Here is a 21,917-nt window from a genome sequence, read left to right as displayed (position 1 = left end):
TACATCGGTAAGAAATTCATTAAATTCCCGTCTTACCCTGGTTTATAGCTTTAGATAGTCATTATCTAAACGAAAACGATTTGTATATTACTTAATATATGATCATATCGTACACGATAACGTGTGATAAATTAACTTGTATAGATACATGACGGTATCGTGTATTTATTAGTAAATAAAAATAAAATTGCACTAAAATATTGAATGTTTGACAAAATCTCTCATTCCAGTATTTTTTTTTTTTTTTGTATTCATACTAATTTATCTAGAAATATTATAATGTATTGAGAGTAAAATTAATAATATGTTTCATTTGTACACGTATATTAGATGCTTTTGTGCGCTCGGATTTAAATGATAACGTTTAACAAAAGATAAAATATTTTCTTTGAGGTTTGTAAAGTTTGTGAATAATCATTATATTTGTGAAAACTAAATCATTCCAGGAAGAGCTTTATCTTCTCCTATTCGAAACCCATACTACGTTTTCATATATTATGAAAAAATTTAGTTTTACAGATGTTATGAAATAAATGATTGATTGGGGTAAAATCGGTTGTCATTGGCGTACTGAAAGACACGGAGGCACCTTCAAAACATTCTTCCCCAACGTATGGCAGATGGATTTGTCGAAATTGGTTTTGATAAACGAGGTTGAATTTGTTTTCACAAGTTTAGATACGATTTTCCATGCATGGACCGTGTTTCGAGCATTTTTTTTTTAAGGCAAATCGATATACATATTTTGGTGACATTTCCGTGGTATTAATGGTGGTGATGGTGGTGGTGGTGGTGGTGGTGGTGGTGGTATCAACGCAAGCTGTATATTATATTATGGTTGAACTATAAATTAACGTGGCCCGTGGACATATTATATACCCGTTTTTTATTATTTTAAATTATCCTGGGACGGAGGGACAAGTGAAAAAAGCTACGGCCGTATAAAAAAAAGTACAAATTGGGTGTGCACAATACAGAACGCGAGAAGAGTGCGCAGAAATTTCAATTCTATTGTTGTCCGTGATTTGAATGCACAGGTTTGTTTGAGTTCTACACTGGTGATGATTGCATTCGAAAACTTCCACAACCACCTAAAAGCGAGGATTATTTCTGCAGTGCTTTTCTAGAATTAACTTCAGTGAACGCTTGATTATTATTGTAAATACATGAAAAAAACATCATCAACGAATCATATCTATCATTTTTTTTTCAGATAAATAAATATTATGATTAACGGTTTATAAACGAAAGTCTATATTTAAACGACATTCACAAATTTAATTATATTCATTTACGTTATAGAAAAGTTGACAACAAAATCAATTGTTAAATCTTTATTTGCATTTCAATTAGATTTCTAAATATTTATTTTAATATTTTGGATGTTCTTCTGATGTTGAACGTAATATAAATAATATGATAAAAAATAATACAATACTATTATATTTCAAACATCCCTCCTACCCTCACATAGCTAATTTGCATTTACACAACATCGTATAATTTAAATGTATTAAAAATAAAACAATAACCGGTAGAGTAGCATACCTATAAAATAGATGTATACACCTTTTTTTTTAATTGCTGTAATGGATGTGTTAAATTTTAATTCAATAACAAATCATTACATTCGAAAAACGACTCTAATTTGGTATAAATAGCTTAAAATTCATCTAGTTATATTTAAAATTACGTTGTGTATAGTAAATAATAATAATGCGAAGTGACAAAAAGTTGCATGACTCAAACACACAAATAATAATAATAATAATATAATAACATACGAACCTAGTATTTAACTCTTAAGCCTCTTAAGAATTAAAATTTTGAACATTTCAATGAATACAAAAGATGATCGTAAAAATTTAAATAATAATGGAATGTTTTAAATTTTTAAAGTTAATATTTTTGAATTAAAAAAAAATATCAAAATTAATTTTTTTATAAAATGTATGCATAAAAAAAGACTATATTATATTTTATGCAACATAATATATCCGTATAGATTTTATGCAAGTACTTGTGTATGAGTTGTGTATGAGTTATAGCTACTACTTATTATATTATTATAATATTATTTCTATTTTATTTCAAACTATAATAGGATTACACAATCTTCGTGAATTGATTCAAACCACTATAGCCCCTTTCTCTGTGACATTTTAGGTCTACCTTAGTTAATAAATAAAATTACCGAACAATAAATTAAAATATGACGCTATATTTTTTCTCATCTCACCTAACTTATACAAAACTGTTTTTTCATTATATCTATACTATTCCATTTTTATTTAATTGTTGGTAAATATTCCTTTTTTTAATCTTTAATTATGTGATATTAAACATAAAAATAAAATAAATAACCAGGTTTAGGTTACTATGAGATTTGCTAAAAATTGTATTGTTATTTTAAAATATGAATACAATAATAAACTATAAGTGGTTGTCTATTTCTACATGAAAAATACTTAGTCTAACGAATTACTAAATTAAAAAAAAAACTAATAAACATATAAAACATCCTTTGTAAATACATTAAACGACAGTTGTTCAGGTGATTTCAGTTTTCGTTAGAGTAAACTTAAGTCATCCAAACTTTATGTAAAGTAAATAATTGAATAATCCTTGAAAATTCAAATTATTCTTTACTTATATAGGTAATATGTGTTCATTACATTTATCCCTGGTACTTTTAGCATCAAAGAATATATTTCATGCGTAATTTAACTAATAATCATATTGGTTGTAACTATATTTGTTTCAAATTATTTTCATTTAAATAAATATTTAAAACAAAATATAAAAAAAAATGGTTATATTTTAGTTTAGGATAGCATTACTTTAATAAAAACTATAAAGTAATATAAACTTTAAAGTTAAAACCAATAGTTCGAATTTTAAGTAATCCGTTGTATATATTATATTATGACAAGCTATGATAGTACTATAAATACGCAAATGGTTATTTTATAAATTTTATTTGACGACAAATGACAATTGAATATATTAAAATTAAAATAATTATCGTTCCCGCAGTGTTCAAAATATGTTTTAGTAGGTTTTTTTTTAAATGTTAATTAATATTTTACTGAACTAATAAATATACATTAATTAATATTTTGTATATCTTATTAATATGAAATATGATATAAATAACATGAAACGTAGAATTAAGTGAAATACAAATTTATTTCATACATACGAGTAATTTCGTATAATTTATGGAGAATCACGAATATGGTAATTGTATTTGTATAAAATACTAACTTTTAAGTTCTGTATGTTTATATTAAGTTAGCTTGAACGTGGATAAAATTTTGATAATATAATAATAGAATGAATTCAATATTTTAGAGAATACAATCTCAACAATAATAATTACTTATATTTTCTTAATCTACATTAAATTATCTTATAAATTAAAAAAAAAATTAAAATTACACAAATCACATAAAATTTCAATTATAAATTTTAAATTAATAAAAATGTATACCACATTCTTTTATAGAATTGCATGAGCTTGAAGCAACTTACAAAAATATTTTTTTTAACTATTTTCAAATATATTTGCATATCAAATTAATTTTTTTAATTAAAATTCAATTTTGCATTATAACGTATGATTATCTATGCATAATGCATACATTCCAAGAACCATTAAACTTAAATTAAAGATTAAGTATCTTCTTGTCGTATTAATTGATTATTATACTTTTTTAATATTTTTGGTTACATTGCATAATTTTCAAATAAAAATTATTTCATTTGTTTATTAAACAAAATTAATCCATTCTACATCACATCGACCACTATTACACGATATAAAGAGTAATTAATTTATTATATTAAATATAACAATTATTATTATGAAAGATAAAATATAAAATGTGTTTGATATGTTTCAAACAAAATAAAATGAAACATAACTTATAAACCATCAGATTCGAAAAAAAGCATTTTAATCAGAGTTTAGTGGTGTTGGTATATTATATGACTATTTCAAAATAATAAAAATTAATATTTAGTTTATAATTAAAAGTTTTGGATATATTTTATAAAATTTAACAGTGAATATTAAATAACTTACCAATAATACAATACGTATTAAAATACGTTCAATTTAAATATTTAATGCTACGAATACAATAAAAATCATATTAGTACTAAAAATATTTTTATTTTTTTTTAATTTGATTTTTAAATAATTTTTATGATATTTTGAATCTTTATTAGATAATAACGTATTATTATGATTAAATCTGACAATAATATATTATTGCATTTAAAAAGATTATGAGTAGACTTCAGTCGACACACTGTTTTTCTTTCAACCTTTTCAACGATTTTCAGTAGTTTTTATTTATATTCTGAGATAGATACCTATAGTATTGAGAAGATCAAAAAATGATTCCATAAAACATCATGATAAAACCAAACCAATATATCACACACAGTTATAATATTTATTTTATAGAATTTATGAATATATAACCATGAATATAAATGATATATATTATTATTGTATATCGAATAACAAATTTTTCTTATAAACGATAATGAAGTTGGTATACTTATAAGATGAACCGTGAAACCGTGACAAAGAATGCTTTTAAATTTTTTATTTTTAGTCATTCTTTTTTATTATGTTCTTGTGTGAATAAACCTTTGAATTTTTTTTTTTTTTTTTGTCAGGATTGAGAAATATTTTGCATGTAGTATTCATCAACAATTAAGTCTTTATTCCATCATACCAATAGGTAATTTCTCTAAATATAAAAAAAAATCCACTCAGAACTAGGTGCTGGAAATTTTTAAGTATTGTCAGAAAATACATTTTTAACCTTTGATAACAAAAAAACTATTTTAAGATAAAATATATTATACTAACTATTTTGTTTTGTTCGATTTTATAAACATGCGTAGATACCTGAATATTATCAACACATTTTCCAAAAACTAAACTCCACTAACCTACAAGAAATTCGTGAGATTCATAAAAAATAAAAAATAATACCTATTAATTTGGAAAGTTTAATTATTTTTCTACTACACCTAACTTAAATTTTGCAACGTTTACTTTTTGTAGATATAAAAAAATATTTTTTTCTTAAATTATATGGTTAACAATAATATTTTTGTATCTCGGCTATTATAATGAAAACAATTTTCCCCTCAAAGTCTTGTTGAATATATTAGTAGCTGTATTATTTTATTTTATTTATTTATGTAAACACTGATTTATGTCAACTGACTACTAACAGATAGAGAAATATTATTAAACGTTACAATTTTACATACAATTATTGTGTTTGTATTAAATTACATTTACTTTAATACTACAATATAAGTTTTAATAATTTATGTAAATATTTTATTTTTAATGACAATGTATTGCGACAAATATCGCGAGTTACATTTGTAAATCACTAAATCTTTTAAACATTCAACATTATTACATTTGACATCTTAAGCAATTGAGCATAGAATTATTCATGTGAAACCGAGTAAAACCCATGGGGTATACTTTTAAGACCTATACCTTCGTGAATATAGATGTGGCGTATTCGTAGGTACACCAATTATATCATATCACATTTGGTCTGCATTTTTTTCACTACAATGTTTTTATGGTACTTACGCACTATGGATGGGCTCTGAATGGCCCAGTAGTGGCTCATAAATATTTTTGAAGGGCCAAAATATATTATAGGTAGATACACGCGTAATATCGAGCCAAAAACGAAGCACCACGATTACGCACTTATTTTACCTTTATATATGAGACGATCACAGCGCAATTCACGAATCACGATTGCCAGCCACACAAAGCACTTAACCTAAATGCATTTGTTTTCAGCGATCCACCTGTGATAATTATATCAGTATCGTTTTTACTAATGTAAAATTATAAACAAATGTTTAAAGAGAAAAACGACAAATACTCGTTGAATCGGTACACCAAAATTTCAGTTCAAATTTATTTTTAACCTTTTAATATGCCTTTATAGATTTATTTTGATAATCATCATTATTTTATTTTAGTAAAATGTTTATAAATACATGGTTCAGTCCGGTGACCTTAGAAAGACTAGGGTTTAGTCGGATTATTCTCACTGTCCTCCCTAACCATTTTGCCTTTGAATTAAGCACTTATCTACTTTACATTATACAATCGATATCAATAAGCCAAAATATTGAAAATAGTTCATAAATATATTGTATTTGAAAATTTATTATTATTATTATTATTATTATTAATAAAAAAACAATTTTAGTTATAATTTTAGAATCTGGTACGTTATTACGTGCATAAATGCATAATGATTATTGTATTTTACTGCTAAATTACCATTTTAAGGGTAAGATTATTCTAACAGGAAAAGTTAATTCTGAGACGGATATGTGAATTTTTTTTCATGTAGAAGTTATATCCATGACAATAACCATATAAGACGAAGGTTTATCATTTTTATTTTGGAACTGTAATATTATAATATTATGCAAATATAATATATAATATGTTAGTTATATTTTATAGAATTCTATACATACTATATAATCTCATATGATATTCTTATATATTTCAATTTTTTTCGTCACAGCAGTGAATGAATAATTCGTATAAGTAATGAGTAATGAATGGTGAATAACGAAGTACATTTTCACGATTATTGTTGTCTAAATTATATAGAATATTATTGATCTAAATTGTCCGTAGTCAGTCAAGTATTAAAATCTGCATTCCTATTTAACTTAATGCTATGCAATAATTATTTTTTAGATCGTAAAATAGATGGTCATCATCGTAGTGTAAACTGCCAAGTAAGACAAGTGTTTCAATAAGAAAAGGGTTATCATGATCCCCAAACCACTTTCTCTTCACTACATGACACGTAATAAATACTGCAATAAAGTGTACCCGTAAAATTCCTTCTGGAAAGTTGAAGCTTTTATATAACACCAAAAACATAATATAGTTTTTATGTCATATTGTTATCAGTATAGTTATATAATAATATTATGGTAAATTAAAAATTCCTAGAATATAATTGTAAACCTGTTAAAATAATGTAAAATAAAACAGTTTTTATAAACCTATATTGATGTAGTGGTACATAGGTAATTATTACAATGATAATTTCTTAAAGGCATAAGTGGCGTAAAAAAGTTACCCATTGATAATACATAATTTAATTATTTATTCGTTAATTAAAAATGTCTATACCAGTTTCGTGTTAGCTAACGAGTACAACAGAATTTTAAATTTTATATTAAAGCCTTAGAGTTAGAGATTAATTGTTTATTTATAAATGTTTATATTTAATTGTTAATTATTTTCGTAAATTTTTAATCATCAGTTTCTAGATCAACTTTTGATAAAACAAAAAACCCTATATCTTAAAAATGTTTGTTTAATAATAATTAATAAGTAATACGATTAGTTTGTCGATGTAAAACTTATTAATTTATCTTGATTGTAGTCATAAATCATATATAACAAATTTATAATTCTCGGTGAAATTATGTTATTTTTTGTAAAGAATTTCATTATACGTGTCATAGTGGGTTTATAAATAATGGAAAAATCATGAACTATATGTCCATATAATATTCTATGCCCAATGTCCATGAATGGATAAATAAAAATTCATTACATGAATTTCGATTACTTTGAATCGACTAAAAATACACATATATATTATGTAAGCTGGTTGTGAAATATTATCATAAATTAAGTGATAATACTACATACAACAGATGTTAAAAAAATTTTTGACATATTTTGACATAATTTATGGAAAAACTAACTAGTATTGATATAATATTTTTGCACATAAACATCGTGTTTAGCTATACAATTGTATATGGAGACGTAATTTTTTAGTAGTTAATAATTATATTATAAAGACCTAACTATACCTAAAAAATATTATATAAATATCATAAGTGTAGAATTTAATATTTAATAAATTCATATTATATTACAATACAAATAATAAAAATCATAAATAATAATGTACTTATATTATACTTTTGAACATTTTTGTGAAAAAAAGCCAAAAATTGTTCATATTAAACTTTAATCACTTTAAATTAAATCGTAATAAACAATTCCCAACCTCATCAGCGACAGAAAAATTATTTACTATTATTAATATAAAACCAATTTCAATACTTTGAAATATTTCAATTATCCATTGAAAAATTCAATTTTCAAGTTGTAAGTTCCACATTAATTAACGTATACGTGTATTGAATTGTGTTTCTCTTTTTGTCTCCTCATTCATTACTAAACAGTTTTTTAACTAGACTTCAACTTCCGTGACATTTGTTCTCATCTATTAGGTAACCAATTACAATTTACAGTGTGGTTCTTAGTTTTTATCTCAAAACAGTAAAAATAAATATAATAGGTACCTATACTTACAAATATGGTAGATATTATAGATCCAGTAAGAACACTCATTTATAATTCTCACTTTGACATAAGCAAGACGCTAGTATTTTATCATTATTATATCATCGGAGTCCTTATAACAAGAAACAATTTTGATGCAGTGCTTATTACAATATTTTATGACTATAAAACAGAAATTTAAATACATATGAGATGGTTTGTAAGATGTTACTCAATCAAATCTTGTTCTACAATAAATAGGTAATAATATATTAAATAGCGTGTTTTTTTTTTCAAAATTTATCAAACGTAAGAAAATTGGTTCCTATGTGTATAATTCTAATGTTTTATTGAAATTCACTATTATACTTATAACTTTAAAATTTGAATGATAAAACTTTTAAGAATTAATTTATATATCTTATTTATACTACACCTACATGAACCAGTGAATACTATATATCCCTCTACCATAACTAGCTCATTGTTAGTTTATCTTACCCCGTTAGACGAAAAACAATTATTATAAAAAAATGAGAAACTTTAAAGAGCAAGAAAGTAAAAAATATGCCATTCAATATAAGAACTACATCATTGTGCAACACCGGTCTACTGACATAAAAATGGTATCAAGTATTCACTGCGAATCGTGACCGAAGACACTTGAACGTCTCCGGAGGGAATGGTTTATATTTTTGAAGCGCTGGGAGCGGTTTTTTTTTTTTTTTAGAATTTAATTTAAAAAAAAATACAAAATACTAATGTTAAATATATTTATTTTCACGCCTTTTCGAGGAACTCTATACTTCTTGCACTTTATTACAACTCATTTTAGTCGTTCCGTTGTCTGAATAAAAATACACTAATAAATATATACACTCACGCGATATTATAAGCACGCTCGCTGCAGCATACGTGTTTTGTAAGAATTTTTTTTTAGTGGAACAATAATAGATAAATAAATATGAAATGGTTTGAAAAACAAAATAACAGTTAGTAAACAGTGTACGGTGCAAATGGAGGGTGAATAAAAACGTGTTCGGTCGAGCTTTGAACGGACAGCTGCTGCCGGTAAGCTTTGAGCGCCGATCACAATTTATTCACAATACGCAGATTATTATCAATGGACCGGAATGATGGCAGTTTGTGATTTCAATCTCAGCTTGTATATATATATATATGCTCGTTTATATGTATCATGTATGCATATTCACATGACACTTTTCCGTTATATACGTACATATATGTTATATAATATATAGTACGAGAACACAAGGTCAAACTGCCTGATGAAAGTACGAAAATCGAGTTTAAATGGAAAACACCGTGAATCCCTTCCCCTTTTGACCGTCGCTGATCACCTACCCAAATTCTACTCTATGCACACCCGGTTTAATAAACGTCGGATATAGATATAACTGCAATGATACGTTTGGCGACATAAGGCAGCGTCACAGATGTAACTGTAATATTATATTTATTGTACATTAAAACATAACACACAAATGTCTTTTCGACGGATATTACCTATAAAAGTAACACGGCTAATAACGACGTTACCTCTGTCATTAAAATATAATAACATACAAATAATGTGTGTTAATAAATCGAGTGTGCATAATATTTCTATATGTATATATATAGGTACATAGGTGCATACGTATAGCGCATACACATCATATCACATATTTTATTACATAATATATTATCGGTAGTATAAAGTCGTTATTATTTCAACAATTACTAAATTGACATAGGCGTAACTAGGGGAGGCTTGGGTGGGATACAGCCCCCCCCAGAATTTTTGTGTAAATATATGTGCATAATATAAACATATTAGTATTAACTTTATTTTTTCCTTCAATATTAAAAAATAATATAACGTTTCATATAAACGAATAATCATTCAAATCAGCTGTATATAAACACCAATAGAAACAATAAATAATAATCAAATTAAAAAAATTGCTAAAAACATTTTTAGTAATTTAGCCTCCCCTAATTAGTTAAAAAGGACTAGTTACGCCTATATAAATGGACATCATAAAATTGATCAGAAAACTATACATGATCTGCGTGGAATTTTTAGAGTCACCATTAATCGTCCAAAGTGATAGAGGAACAACACTAAAATGGTGTGAATAATTATAAAAATACTTTTGGATTTCAAAAGTTTAAAATATTTGTAATTGTTATAATTTTTATATATTTTTTTAGTTTAATACAAAGTTTTATAATTTGCAGACTGCTATTACCTTTACAAAAACACCCACTCGTATTTGTTGCAAAATCGCATAGGAATATGAAATGGTAATTTTAGGACAAAAAGTACAATACATTGTGTATTTAAACTTGCTAAAATCGAAACAAAACATTTTTAGGTTTATTGAAAAACCATACAAAAAATACCCTATATTTTTTTAAATTTTACAAACTTAATATAAACTTAAATATTAATAATAATTTATATAGAGTATACAATATTATTATTTATTATTATTATATTTTAAAATAATATATCTTCTTATTATATACAAAATAAATTTAAAAATTGCATAGTAATAAAATATTTAAAAGATAAGAATCATAATAATTAATTACATTGTACCGTGGAATGATTTAATCAAAGTCTTAACAGTAAAACTCCTAAATAGGTACAATCAATATACGTTTGATAAGAAAACAACTGCACTGTTATACGACGTCCAAGAGATTTATTTGTATGTATTTGGCCTTTTCTATAGAATTTTTATACATCGGACATACTTATTAAGGATTTGTACGTTACTGGGATATTGATTAACTAATAAATTATGTTTTTGGTTTATTTATCTTTAAGACTCTTTATTTTATGACGAATTTTATAACATAAGGAAACAGTTTTACTAACATTTGAATATTCTTATAAATTGTCATGAAATAGAAAGCAAACAATTATTTTGGTTTTTTTTTTTAGTTTAAAGGAGTAAACTTTTTTTACACAAACTGTTTAATGAGATATTATATAGTAGTTATTTTCAATTTTAAAAAACGTTGTAACTCTATCATTGGTCAACACTATCAACTACTTTCTTTTAAATTAGTTTAAACCTACAACGAATAATTAATGGTATTTAATGGTTATAAGCAAAATATATTATATCTTAAACTTTTAAATAATTTATATATTTGTACACTTCAATAATCTTAAGCTTTTAATGCAACTAGTAAGTAATAAATAATAAATTATCTATGAATTATAACATCAGTTATTACATATTAATAAAAACAAAAATATACAACTCTAGTATTATTAAATCGAAAAGACAAATATTTTTTCTGTTTATTAAATTATATTTATCTAAGACTTTTTAGTAGGTTACTAAAAATGTTCTATAACTATGTATACACAAATATTATTAAAAAGGAGAATATATATTTTAAATGATTACTTTGATCCTTAAAAATATATAGTTGTACAGAACAAATAGTTTTAATGGAGTTATATATATATATATATATAATATATATATCTTTAAATAAATGTTATTATATTTCCTTTACCTCTTTATTTATTAGATCTAGCGATTTAATATAAACTTTCGTTTCACCGTCAAGCTCTTTATCCTTATTCATAACACGAGAGGTTAAATACTTTATAGATGACATTATTAATCATGTAATGAAGTTAAAAACTTTCATTATTTATATTATCTTGTTTTTACTATATTATCTATCTTGTTTTAAATGTTTATGTATTATATTTTAGTTTGATTATAGACTTTGGACTTAATGAAAAAAACCTAAATAAAGTACCTAAATTGTATATTTTATGCGTTTTTCACAAAATGTATTTAAAAAAATGTATTTAAAGTGCAACAAGGTTTGAAATTACTATAGAATAATTGTACCTAGGTATACTGAATTACAATAGATTCGACATTGGGTTACCAATATAATAACTAAAAAGTAATACAATTCGTATAATGTGAAAAATGTTTTAAATTCCATTGCCTTTTTATACAATTTTCTATAAGACACAATTAATTTATACTTAGGGTTTAACCTTCAAAAAATAAACTCGTAATTTTAGTCGTGTCATATTAACGATATAAAGACAGTAACATGATATAAACACTAATAAATAAAAAAAGTAAAATTGTAACTTTCTAATACGTTGACTGGAAATTGATGACTGGACATTGTTTTCAAATAAATTAAACATTTCAAGTATTTTTCAACACATGAATGAAACTTGGTTTAAATCATAATATATGGAACATTATATTTGATTGATCGAACTATTCATTTTTTTATATTTTATAATTATAAATTAATTGCATCAATCAAATTTCATTTCATTTGAAAAAACTATAAAACTTTGTTTTACTGTAAAGTTTTTAGCATGGAAATAATCCAATAAAACCTATTGAAATGTAAAAAAAAATTATTGTATTTGTGGTAATAAATAAACTAAAAATATTACCTCTTACCTTTCAAAAACATAACGTTTAAGCGCAAAATGATATAATCTCGAAAATAAATAGCAGTCATTTGTTGAATACTACATTTGATGGATGATATTAGTGTTTTCAAAATGCCATTTTACGCTAACAGTTGATTTTTGCTCGTTTCTTTTGAAATGTAATGATGCTTAAATAGATGAGATGAAATATTTTAATATTTAGAAACTGACAAAGTTTTTGTAATGAAACTTTTCAAAGTACTTCTAGTGTATTTGTGTTGTAAGGTGATTTGCTAGACACATAAAAACATATAGACGATATTTATAATGTAAACTTTAATATGTGTAAATATAAAGAAATATGTAATACAACATATGTTATAAACATCCATTGGTTAGTTAACTGATCTAATATAAAATTGAAGCAATCTTGAAGATTATATTTTGTATACTATTGAAATTATTGATGATTATACAACATTAAATATTACCGTATCATCAAAACCCAATTAAAATTGAATATTAAATGCATACCTTCGATTTCCAAATCCGTGATACTATAAAAAAGCATATTTTTTTTTTTAAAACCGATACAATTTTTTTTACTATTGACCACTCTAAGCTTCAATAAGATCCGCTTTTCATGGTAAAAAATATTGAAATTAAACATAAAAAATAAAAATACATAGGTATAAAATCAAAATATGCATCGTTCCATTCAAAATTTAAAATTTTTAGATAACTTTGCATTTCATATAATGCGCAATTTAAATTACCATACGACAAATTTTCTAAATGTCTATAGGTATAAAAGTGCGTTATTTATTTTTAATAACGTACACTTTTCTTTTAAATGACAATATATAAATTAAATATTCATTATTTTACTACTCAATTTTATTATTGAACAAATGAAAAATTATTCATGAAAACAAACTAAAACATTAAGTATTTATGATTGGTAATATGAGCTATAGGTTACTACATACGTGCTTAGGTAATTACCATTAAATTATACATTAAACAATAAACATACTTTAAACAATTCCAATAAGAGTTAGGTGATTAACTGAGATAGATGACTTTGTATTCTTAGAGTAGTAGGTAATACATTGTTTTATTTGAAAAAGATAAGTGAAGGTCGGATTACTTTATAATAATCGTGTTATTTCTTTATCCACTGACGTTTTTCATGACAATAAATCTAAAAATTAGTTCTATAGAATTGTTTGTGTTTAATTATTATTTACAATCCATAGATGTACTACAATCAAATTTTTTAACTATTTCATAAAATTAAAAAATGAATTCTGAAAAAAGTGCACATTAGTTTTTATAAAATTAGAATATTTCAAAGATTTTTATAGAGTAAATTTAACTACATTTCCTTGGTTTATTAGATGACAAAAGAATATTTATTGAAATTGTACATTAAAATCATGATTAAAATGAATTTTAAAATCACGACTTTTTCCATATTTCATTTTTCTAGATATAAACAAATATGTTACATAAAAATATTATAATATATGTAGATTTAATAATAAATCAGCAAATCTTATTTATTATAATATGTAAATATCAGCAAATCCCTATTATCTTTTTCTATCCCACTACTATAAGTAAACTAAATCTGGCTTCAGCGGACTTTCATTTTGTATGCATTTGGGAAAAATACCTAATTTTAAATTAGGTAAATATAGCATCATGGCCTATTACCTACCACATTTTAAAAAGACGTGTGAATCAAGTGCTCTATATTTATTATAGGGTTATTTAAATGTTTTTAACAGTTAAAATCAGTTGAAGGTTACAATAAATTAATAGTGACAATTTCTTTAATATATTAGGTTGTTTAAACATTTTAAAAATCGTATACGTAAAGCACTAAATAAATACTTCCTTGCCTTCTTGGTAATTTTATTTTTGAAATAGTCTATATTTACTTAAATTGAACAACTCAGCTATAAAATGAATAGAGTGGTTAAGCTATAAAACTGTGTGATGGATATAAACAGATAATGTTGCTAACATAAATTAAATATATATATATATATTATGTTTGCACGTGTATAAAATATTTATCTGACTGCAATAAAAGTTCAACGGAAAACAAACTATACTAGAAATCGAATCGTTACAGACTGTAGTATTGTACATCAAAATATATAATTGCAAGATATAGTTTATTACAAAGCAATATTTATTTATATACTTTTTAGTTTAAAAGTGAATATGCCATACCAAAACACACATATTGGCGTAGATACAAAATAGCACATATCGTATGTATCTAATCTACTTGAACAATTATTCGTACATAAAAAAAACCAGCGTTATACATAGCGTTAGTTCTAAAAATTAATAAAATTCCTGTACTGAAACGTTCATAGTATATAAATCACTCTCGATAGGAATTATTGAAAAAAAAAAAAAATTTAAAATAATTTAGTAGTGAACACGAAGATTTTGGAAACTATCCGTACACATATTATATTATATTATTATCTACACGATATACAGAGTGTAACAGGACTATTTAACAAATATAATAACATTTGTAATGGAAATTTGTCAAATAGTCTTGTTACACCTTATATACTATATTATATTATAATATTGGGGTACACACTATAAAAAGGTGTTGTCAATAACCGCCATTGCAGATATTTGTCGTGCATACGTCATCGTCGTTGTATATAATATACGGTTGTCGTCTGATAAAACGAAAACGTTAGCAACACACTCGTGAATAATAAACAATAAATATTAAGTGTGTAGCAAATTTTGCACTATGACAAAGGCTCGAGATTAGATTTTACACCTCTACACGACAATAATATTTTAATGCACGCTACCCATACCTATATACATATCTGTACGGGTTTACCTATATAATTGGGTTGAGGTTAGTGAAGATTTACATAATAAAACGATAAAACGGAAGGTGGCTTTGGCGGGGCAATAAATAATTCACCGACAACAGATGACCCGATTAATACGGAAAGTTTGAAACGTTTAAGGATGACCCCCGCAAGTCCGTCGGCAAGTGCGGGGCAGATTAAAATGTTATGGCCATCATCGCCATAATAAACAACAAAAGAAAAGCGACGACCGTGTGTTTTCATTATCCCGGCCAGGCGACGGACGCGTGTGCCCGTGTATAGTGTATAGTGTACCAGAAACACGGTACTGGTGCAGTAGGTATTATTAATAATAATATTATAATCGGATACAATGCTCTCTCTTACAATACGCGATATTGTACTGCACACACTGAGATAACAGCTTTATATTGTTCTGTTAGACATTTACAACAATAAGCCGAGCTTTTTAAACGGCCGTGGCACCGACCCTCAAGTATATGCTCTCGTGTATAATATTATTATGTGTGTATACATTATAGTAATATGCGCGTGCGTGTGTGCGTGTGTGTGTGTGTACGCATATAAGTTGTATACAAAAACACCCATCCTCTCGTGCGTGGTCAAAAGTTACCCTCTAAAGTCTAAGGTAATAACTAATAACGACGTGTAACTGTTGGCAAACTGTCGCGGAAAACCTTCCATTCACTCTTACTTCACATTATACCTTTAAATTATTGAGAAGTTAGTTTTCCTCGGCGACCTATTATACACGGAGGTTATTCTGTTGAAAACTTTTCGGCGGTGGTGACAACGACGATAGTTAATCTTCACGCAACACTTAAGTCCAACACTTTCGTCTCAAATCCGTAGCCCTTCGATGGGACGTGTTTAATTACACTAACGGGAAACAAATCTAAAAAAAAATTGACACGTCAAAAAATTGTTTTTTTTTTATTGCTGAAAAATATCAAGATTCTTAATATACAAAAATAACTATTTCCAGATACTGGGCATTTGTCATTAGTGTCTCTTCGCCGCGTTATAAGAAAATGATGCGTATTATTATTATTATTATTATTTTTTTAATTTCAAATCCTTAATAAATCATCATAAATTCCATTTGAAAAGCAATAAAAATCCAAGCAAAGCCAAGTTTATAACATGATTTATATTTCAATGTGAGTGTTTTAATAAAAAAAAAAATAAAAAATATATGAACTTTTGTCTGCGATATAAGTATAACAATATAATTAATTTTATTTAAAATGAATTTCTTGTAACTTTTACAATATTTTTACTAGGTTTTTTTTCAGTGTGAAAGCCTACAAACATATTCAAAAAATCACTTTTTATTCATCTAACTATAGAGTTTTCAGTTCGATAAAGGAAAAAATAAATATATTTTCTTTTTGAACACGCACTATAGCTAGCTTTTACCAAAAAGCAAGCACATATAGTTCTAGTAACTGAAAGCGTTGAAAAATTATTACATTTAAAATCAATTTTTAACTGTCCAAATATTTAGAATAGTCAAGACACACATTGATTTTCTTATAAGTATTCTATCTTTTAGAACTTTTTAAAATATACTTGTCTTTAAACAGTATTAATTTTTAAATTAGATATTAATTTTGTGTTTAATTTTAGAGAGATTAAGTCAGTGTAAAAATGTTTAAGTTTTTTTAGTACCCAAGTAATACTTTACTTAATAAAAACGTACATATTATAAAATCAATAGCTTCTACACTTTATGTATTGCTTTGAATCTAAAATTATCCTATAATAATAGTAATAAACTTGCTATGACAATATTCGATAAAAAAAAAACATACAATAAAAAAATGTTCATAAAAAGTAAAAACATGAAGTACCTTATAAGTATGACTTTGCTAAACATATAATATACATGATAAATAATTTAACACCCCTTTCAACTTTCGATCCATTAAAATGTGCATGTGTATACAATATACATAACAACCAGTATATAAACGACTAATAAACTTATCGTAGAATTTTTGAAAAAAAAATCATGTAAAGATATATTTGCAAAAAAAAACTAAACAAAGCTCCTTCAATTTTACTAAGGTATAATTAAAACTAGAATAGTACCGTTAAGTACCTACATCAAGGTTGGCTTAGTACACACGTATTATTGACTACTTGCAAGATAAGTTAACACGTAAAGTGACATAAATATAAAAAAAAAATACGAGAAAAAATTACTAATAGTTGAAACATGATTCCCATTCGTATGACGTATTTCTAATGACTTCCTTAGTTCCTTGTAGAGTCCTTATATTATTTCGTCGCTCAAATAAAAATATTAATTAGATGTAATTATATATTTTATATTGTAATCAATTATTATATTTTAAACATTTTAATGGATTAGAGGTCGCCAAATGGCGACCTATAAATGAATTTTATCTGGCCTGCAGACAAAAAATAAATATTTTTTCTGGTAACTAAATTAAATGAGGTTTTAATTAGTTTTCATTTTATTTTTTAAAAGGCCATTATGCCATTACACTTTTTAGTTGTAAGTTTATTTTTAAATATTTAAAAAAATATATATAGATGATATTTTGTATAAGAAAATAAAAAAAAGAAGAAAATTGTGATCTACGTGTAAAACTGTAAATTATAGTGTTAAAATAAGTGTCTGAATGATATTTAATCGATATTTGAAAAAGAATATTATTTTCTAAAATAAATAACCTAATTCAAGTACTACAACAATGTGTTGGCATATGACAAGATTAATTAAATTATATTGAGCTTAAACACTATCGCATGATTAATTCCAAAGATTGTGTGGACCATGCTAGACATATTGATTATTGAACAATTCGAAAGACAAATAAACATGAATACTTAGATAAAACATGTTATTTATAAACGAAATAACAACATAATATTTGATTATAAAATTATTATTTTATTATTGAAAATTATTAAATATGATTATATTAAATCAATAAAATTAGTTTTTAAATTTTTATTTTTATTTAAATATAATATGAATTAAAATATTGAACTTTTACAGCATGCCTCAAATATTATTATTAAGACATTACTATTGTACTATAATATATATATAAAGCGTTACTTATATCACATATTTTATATGGATCATTTATCTTAGTAGATAACCGGGCCATTTAACTTAAAGCAACATTTTTTAACACCTATCGTTAAAAATGTATGTTCATTTTGTCCGAAATTGTTTGTAATTTATTCAACTACTATCTTTTATCAATATCCAATTCGTACTAATTTATTATGATCATTTAAGTAACTAGCTGATATACTCTGTAGGCACCACGCGTTATAATTATAAGTAAGCTATACGTCATTCTAAAACTTTTGGAACACTATAATATCTATGCACAAAAAAAGTATATGGATAAATTTATAAAAATATATGAATGAAAATCTAAATTAATAGTTTATTTATGCTGAAAATCTAAAATTAATTTTTTTTTTATTATTGTTCTAGGTAATGTTTGGGGTCATACAGAGGTATGCCTCATGGTTGCCCGTGGATGGTACCACTATTTAGATGGGCCTTGTTATCTGGTTGCGTGGCCAGACCGCTGAGTTCCGATACCAAAATGTCCGAGGTTTTCACACAAAACATGACAGAAGGTAATTCACTGGTAAACAATATAAATCCATTTTGAAACATCCAGTTGTAGATAATGGCAAGTTTTTAACAACAAAGTACAAACCCTAATCAAACATTCAAATAATCATTCTCTAAAATCTGTCATACACTCACACTTAATCCGAGGAAAATACGATACACAATGTATACTGTGTAATGACAATTATTTTAAATCAATATATATTTAACTAATCGCAAAATTACCTATTGAATTATAAAATACAATAATACGTAACCTCAGATATTGTTGGCATCATATTATTATTATTTAATGCACTAATAATTGTGTACGTTTGTATACAATATGTAGTAAATACACATATATTCTACTATATAAGTCTATAATACCAATAATTCATGTTTGATTTTATTGCTTATATTAAACGGTTTAATTAAAGCAATTTTAATATTTCACTATATAGTAAATAAATAATAGCAATGATAGTATACGCGCTTGATTTTACACAAGAAACACACTCAATACACATTTGATTAGAGGAATTAGAACAATGCTTTATTTGTTTTAAATGTAATTTAACTTTTGTGCACTTTGCCGCGGTATATTGTGTATTATTATAACAATACGCATTTTTGGACATTAAGTATACAAACTAACACAGAACATATTTTTATATACCATAAAGTTTAAATGTACAAACACACTTATGGAGATTTTAAGTCTCCCTAATGTCATAAACTTATTACATTACTCGAGGAGAACCAAAATATGATAAAATAACAAATGCGCAAATATTTGTAAATTTATAAATATTATATTCATAAATTTAAATTATTTCTTTTTCGAAAAAAAAATAGGCATTTCTTACCATGGAACTTCTTTTAAATTTCAATCGACAGATATGTTACACGAAACTTTTGAAACAGTCTTACTACCCTAAAAACTTTTTTTCCCGAAAACATAAGTCAAAACATATGGTTGTCAAACAAATTCTCTCGTGACTAACAATCTTAAGATGGAACACGAAATACTATACACAATGTGTCAATGTTTGTAAAACAATTTATAGAAATACCAGTATACAATAAACTTTTCTTTTTTTTTTACTCAAAAAACAATAAAAGCATAGTAAAAATAATAAAATATATGTAAACATTTTCTTAAAATTTATAATCTATTATTATCTGTTTTCAAAACAATAAAAAAATAAATATTAAATATGATGAAATATTTATCGTTAGGTATAATATTATTTTTATAAATAGAAAGCCCATAATGTGTCACATATTTCCCGTGTAGAAATATTTAAATACGATATATTCGATTTTCAAATTTATTTTAAGATTAATTTTATCATTTAGAATAAAACTCTAAATGTGTTTAGTGTGCTAGGGATTCCTTGAATCAATTAACCGTCAAACATTATTATCACAAATAAAAATATAAAAAATTAATAACGTGTACTCGTATTATGGTAAAATGTAATACCTATAATATTGTTTCTAGTCCAGTAACTATTCTTATTTTACTCAGGTGCACCATTTCAGGTTTTAAAAAGAGGTATCAACATTTAAGGCAGGCCAAATAATTTTTTCATCTGGCTACTTTAAGTATAAAAATTAAAGTTAAATATTTGATACAAGATTTTTAAATAATTATTTAGTACTAACAGTCATAATAGTGATAACTAGTGTTGTTAGTAGCATGTATGTATGTAAAATTGGTAAACATTTTTTAATTATTACACAGTACAAAACTAATAAATTAACAAACTTGAAAATTAGAAAAAACAGCAATATAGAAAGTTAAATTTAAATAAATGGAAACTAATTTTAATACACTGAATAGTAAATAGTGTTAAAACCTACTTCTTACAATCAATATGTTTTATTATGTCATCCATAGTTTTATGTAAAATTAATGATTTAACTTCGGACCATTAATTTACCAACCGGGCCAATTTCTTGGATTTTGTAAGCCCGGACCAGGAAAGGGTACAGGAAAAATAGGGTCGCCAAAAGACACCCTGCACCAGCCCACCACCATACGACGCCTCTGATTATACTGACCAAATTTAAATTCACAAATCGTTATATTTCAACGGACATAGTAAACGTTTAACTTGCCAATTTAAGTGCTATCAGTTATAAAAAATAAACACCAAAAATATTTTTTTTTTCAGAACTTATAATGACTGTCTAAATCTATTAACAACTAAGTTAATGGTAAAAAAAACGTCACATTGATGCCAATATTTTTATTAATTATTTTCTTTTCAATTATTATTATAATTATTATGGCACATAATTTTTTCACGCTAATATTTGATGGATCACATCGTTAGGTTTTCTTAAAACGTTTTATTAAAAATACACTGTCAGATTTTTTTTTTTTTAATTCTCAATTTATGCTTGAATTTTTTATACTTTATATACAAACAAGTAAACATCTTTCACACAAACTTAATTAATATGTTTTACTATGAGGTTTAATGTTTTACAATTTAATTATGATTGGAGAAAACAAACTTATAATAAACGGGCTGTAGTTGATATTTTTAATAATACTATCAAATTTAC

The 21,917-nt window shown here is 25.0% G+C and overlaps 1 protein-coding gene across 2 annotated transcripts in view; it reads left to right on the top strand.

Annotated features, from left to right (window-relative positions):
- The window catches only part of LOC132928351 (ly6/PLAUR domain-containing protein 6B-like), a 60,477-nt gene that overhangs the window by 34,460 nt on the left and 4,100 nt on the right, over window positions 1-21,917 (top strand). For both annotated transcript variants that reach the window (XM_060992950.1, XM_060992952.1), the window contains exon 2: window positions 19,212-19,360. In XM_060992950.1, the coding sequence (XP_060848933.1) occupies window positions 19,237-19,360 (124 nt within the window). In that variant the 5' untranslated portion in view covers window positions 19,212-19,236. The remainder of the gene's footprint in view (window positions 1-19,211; window positions 19,361-21,917) is intronic.

Source organism: Rhopalosiphum padi, chromosome 4 (genome assembly GCF_020882245.1).
Source record: "Rhopalosiphum padi isolate XX-2018 chromosome 4, ASM2088224v1, whole genome shotgun sequence".
Classification (NCBI taxonomy): Eukaryota; Metazoa; Arthropoda; class Insecta; order Hemiptera; family Aphididae; genus Rhopalosiphum; species Rhopalosiphum padi.
The sequence above is the reverse complement of the archived record's forward strand: the minus strand, read 5'-3'. Positions and strand labels throughout refer to the sequence as shown.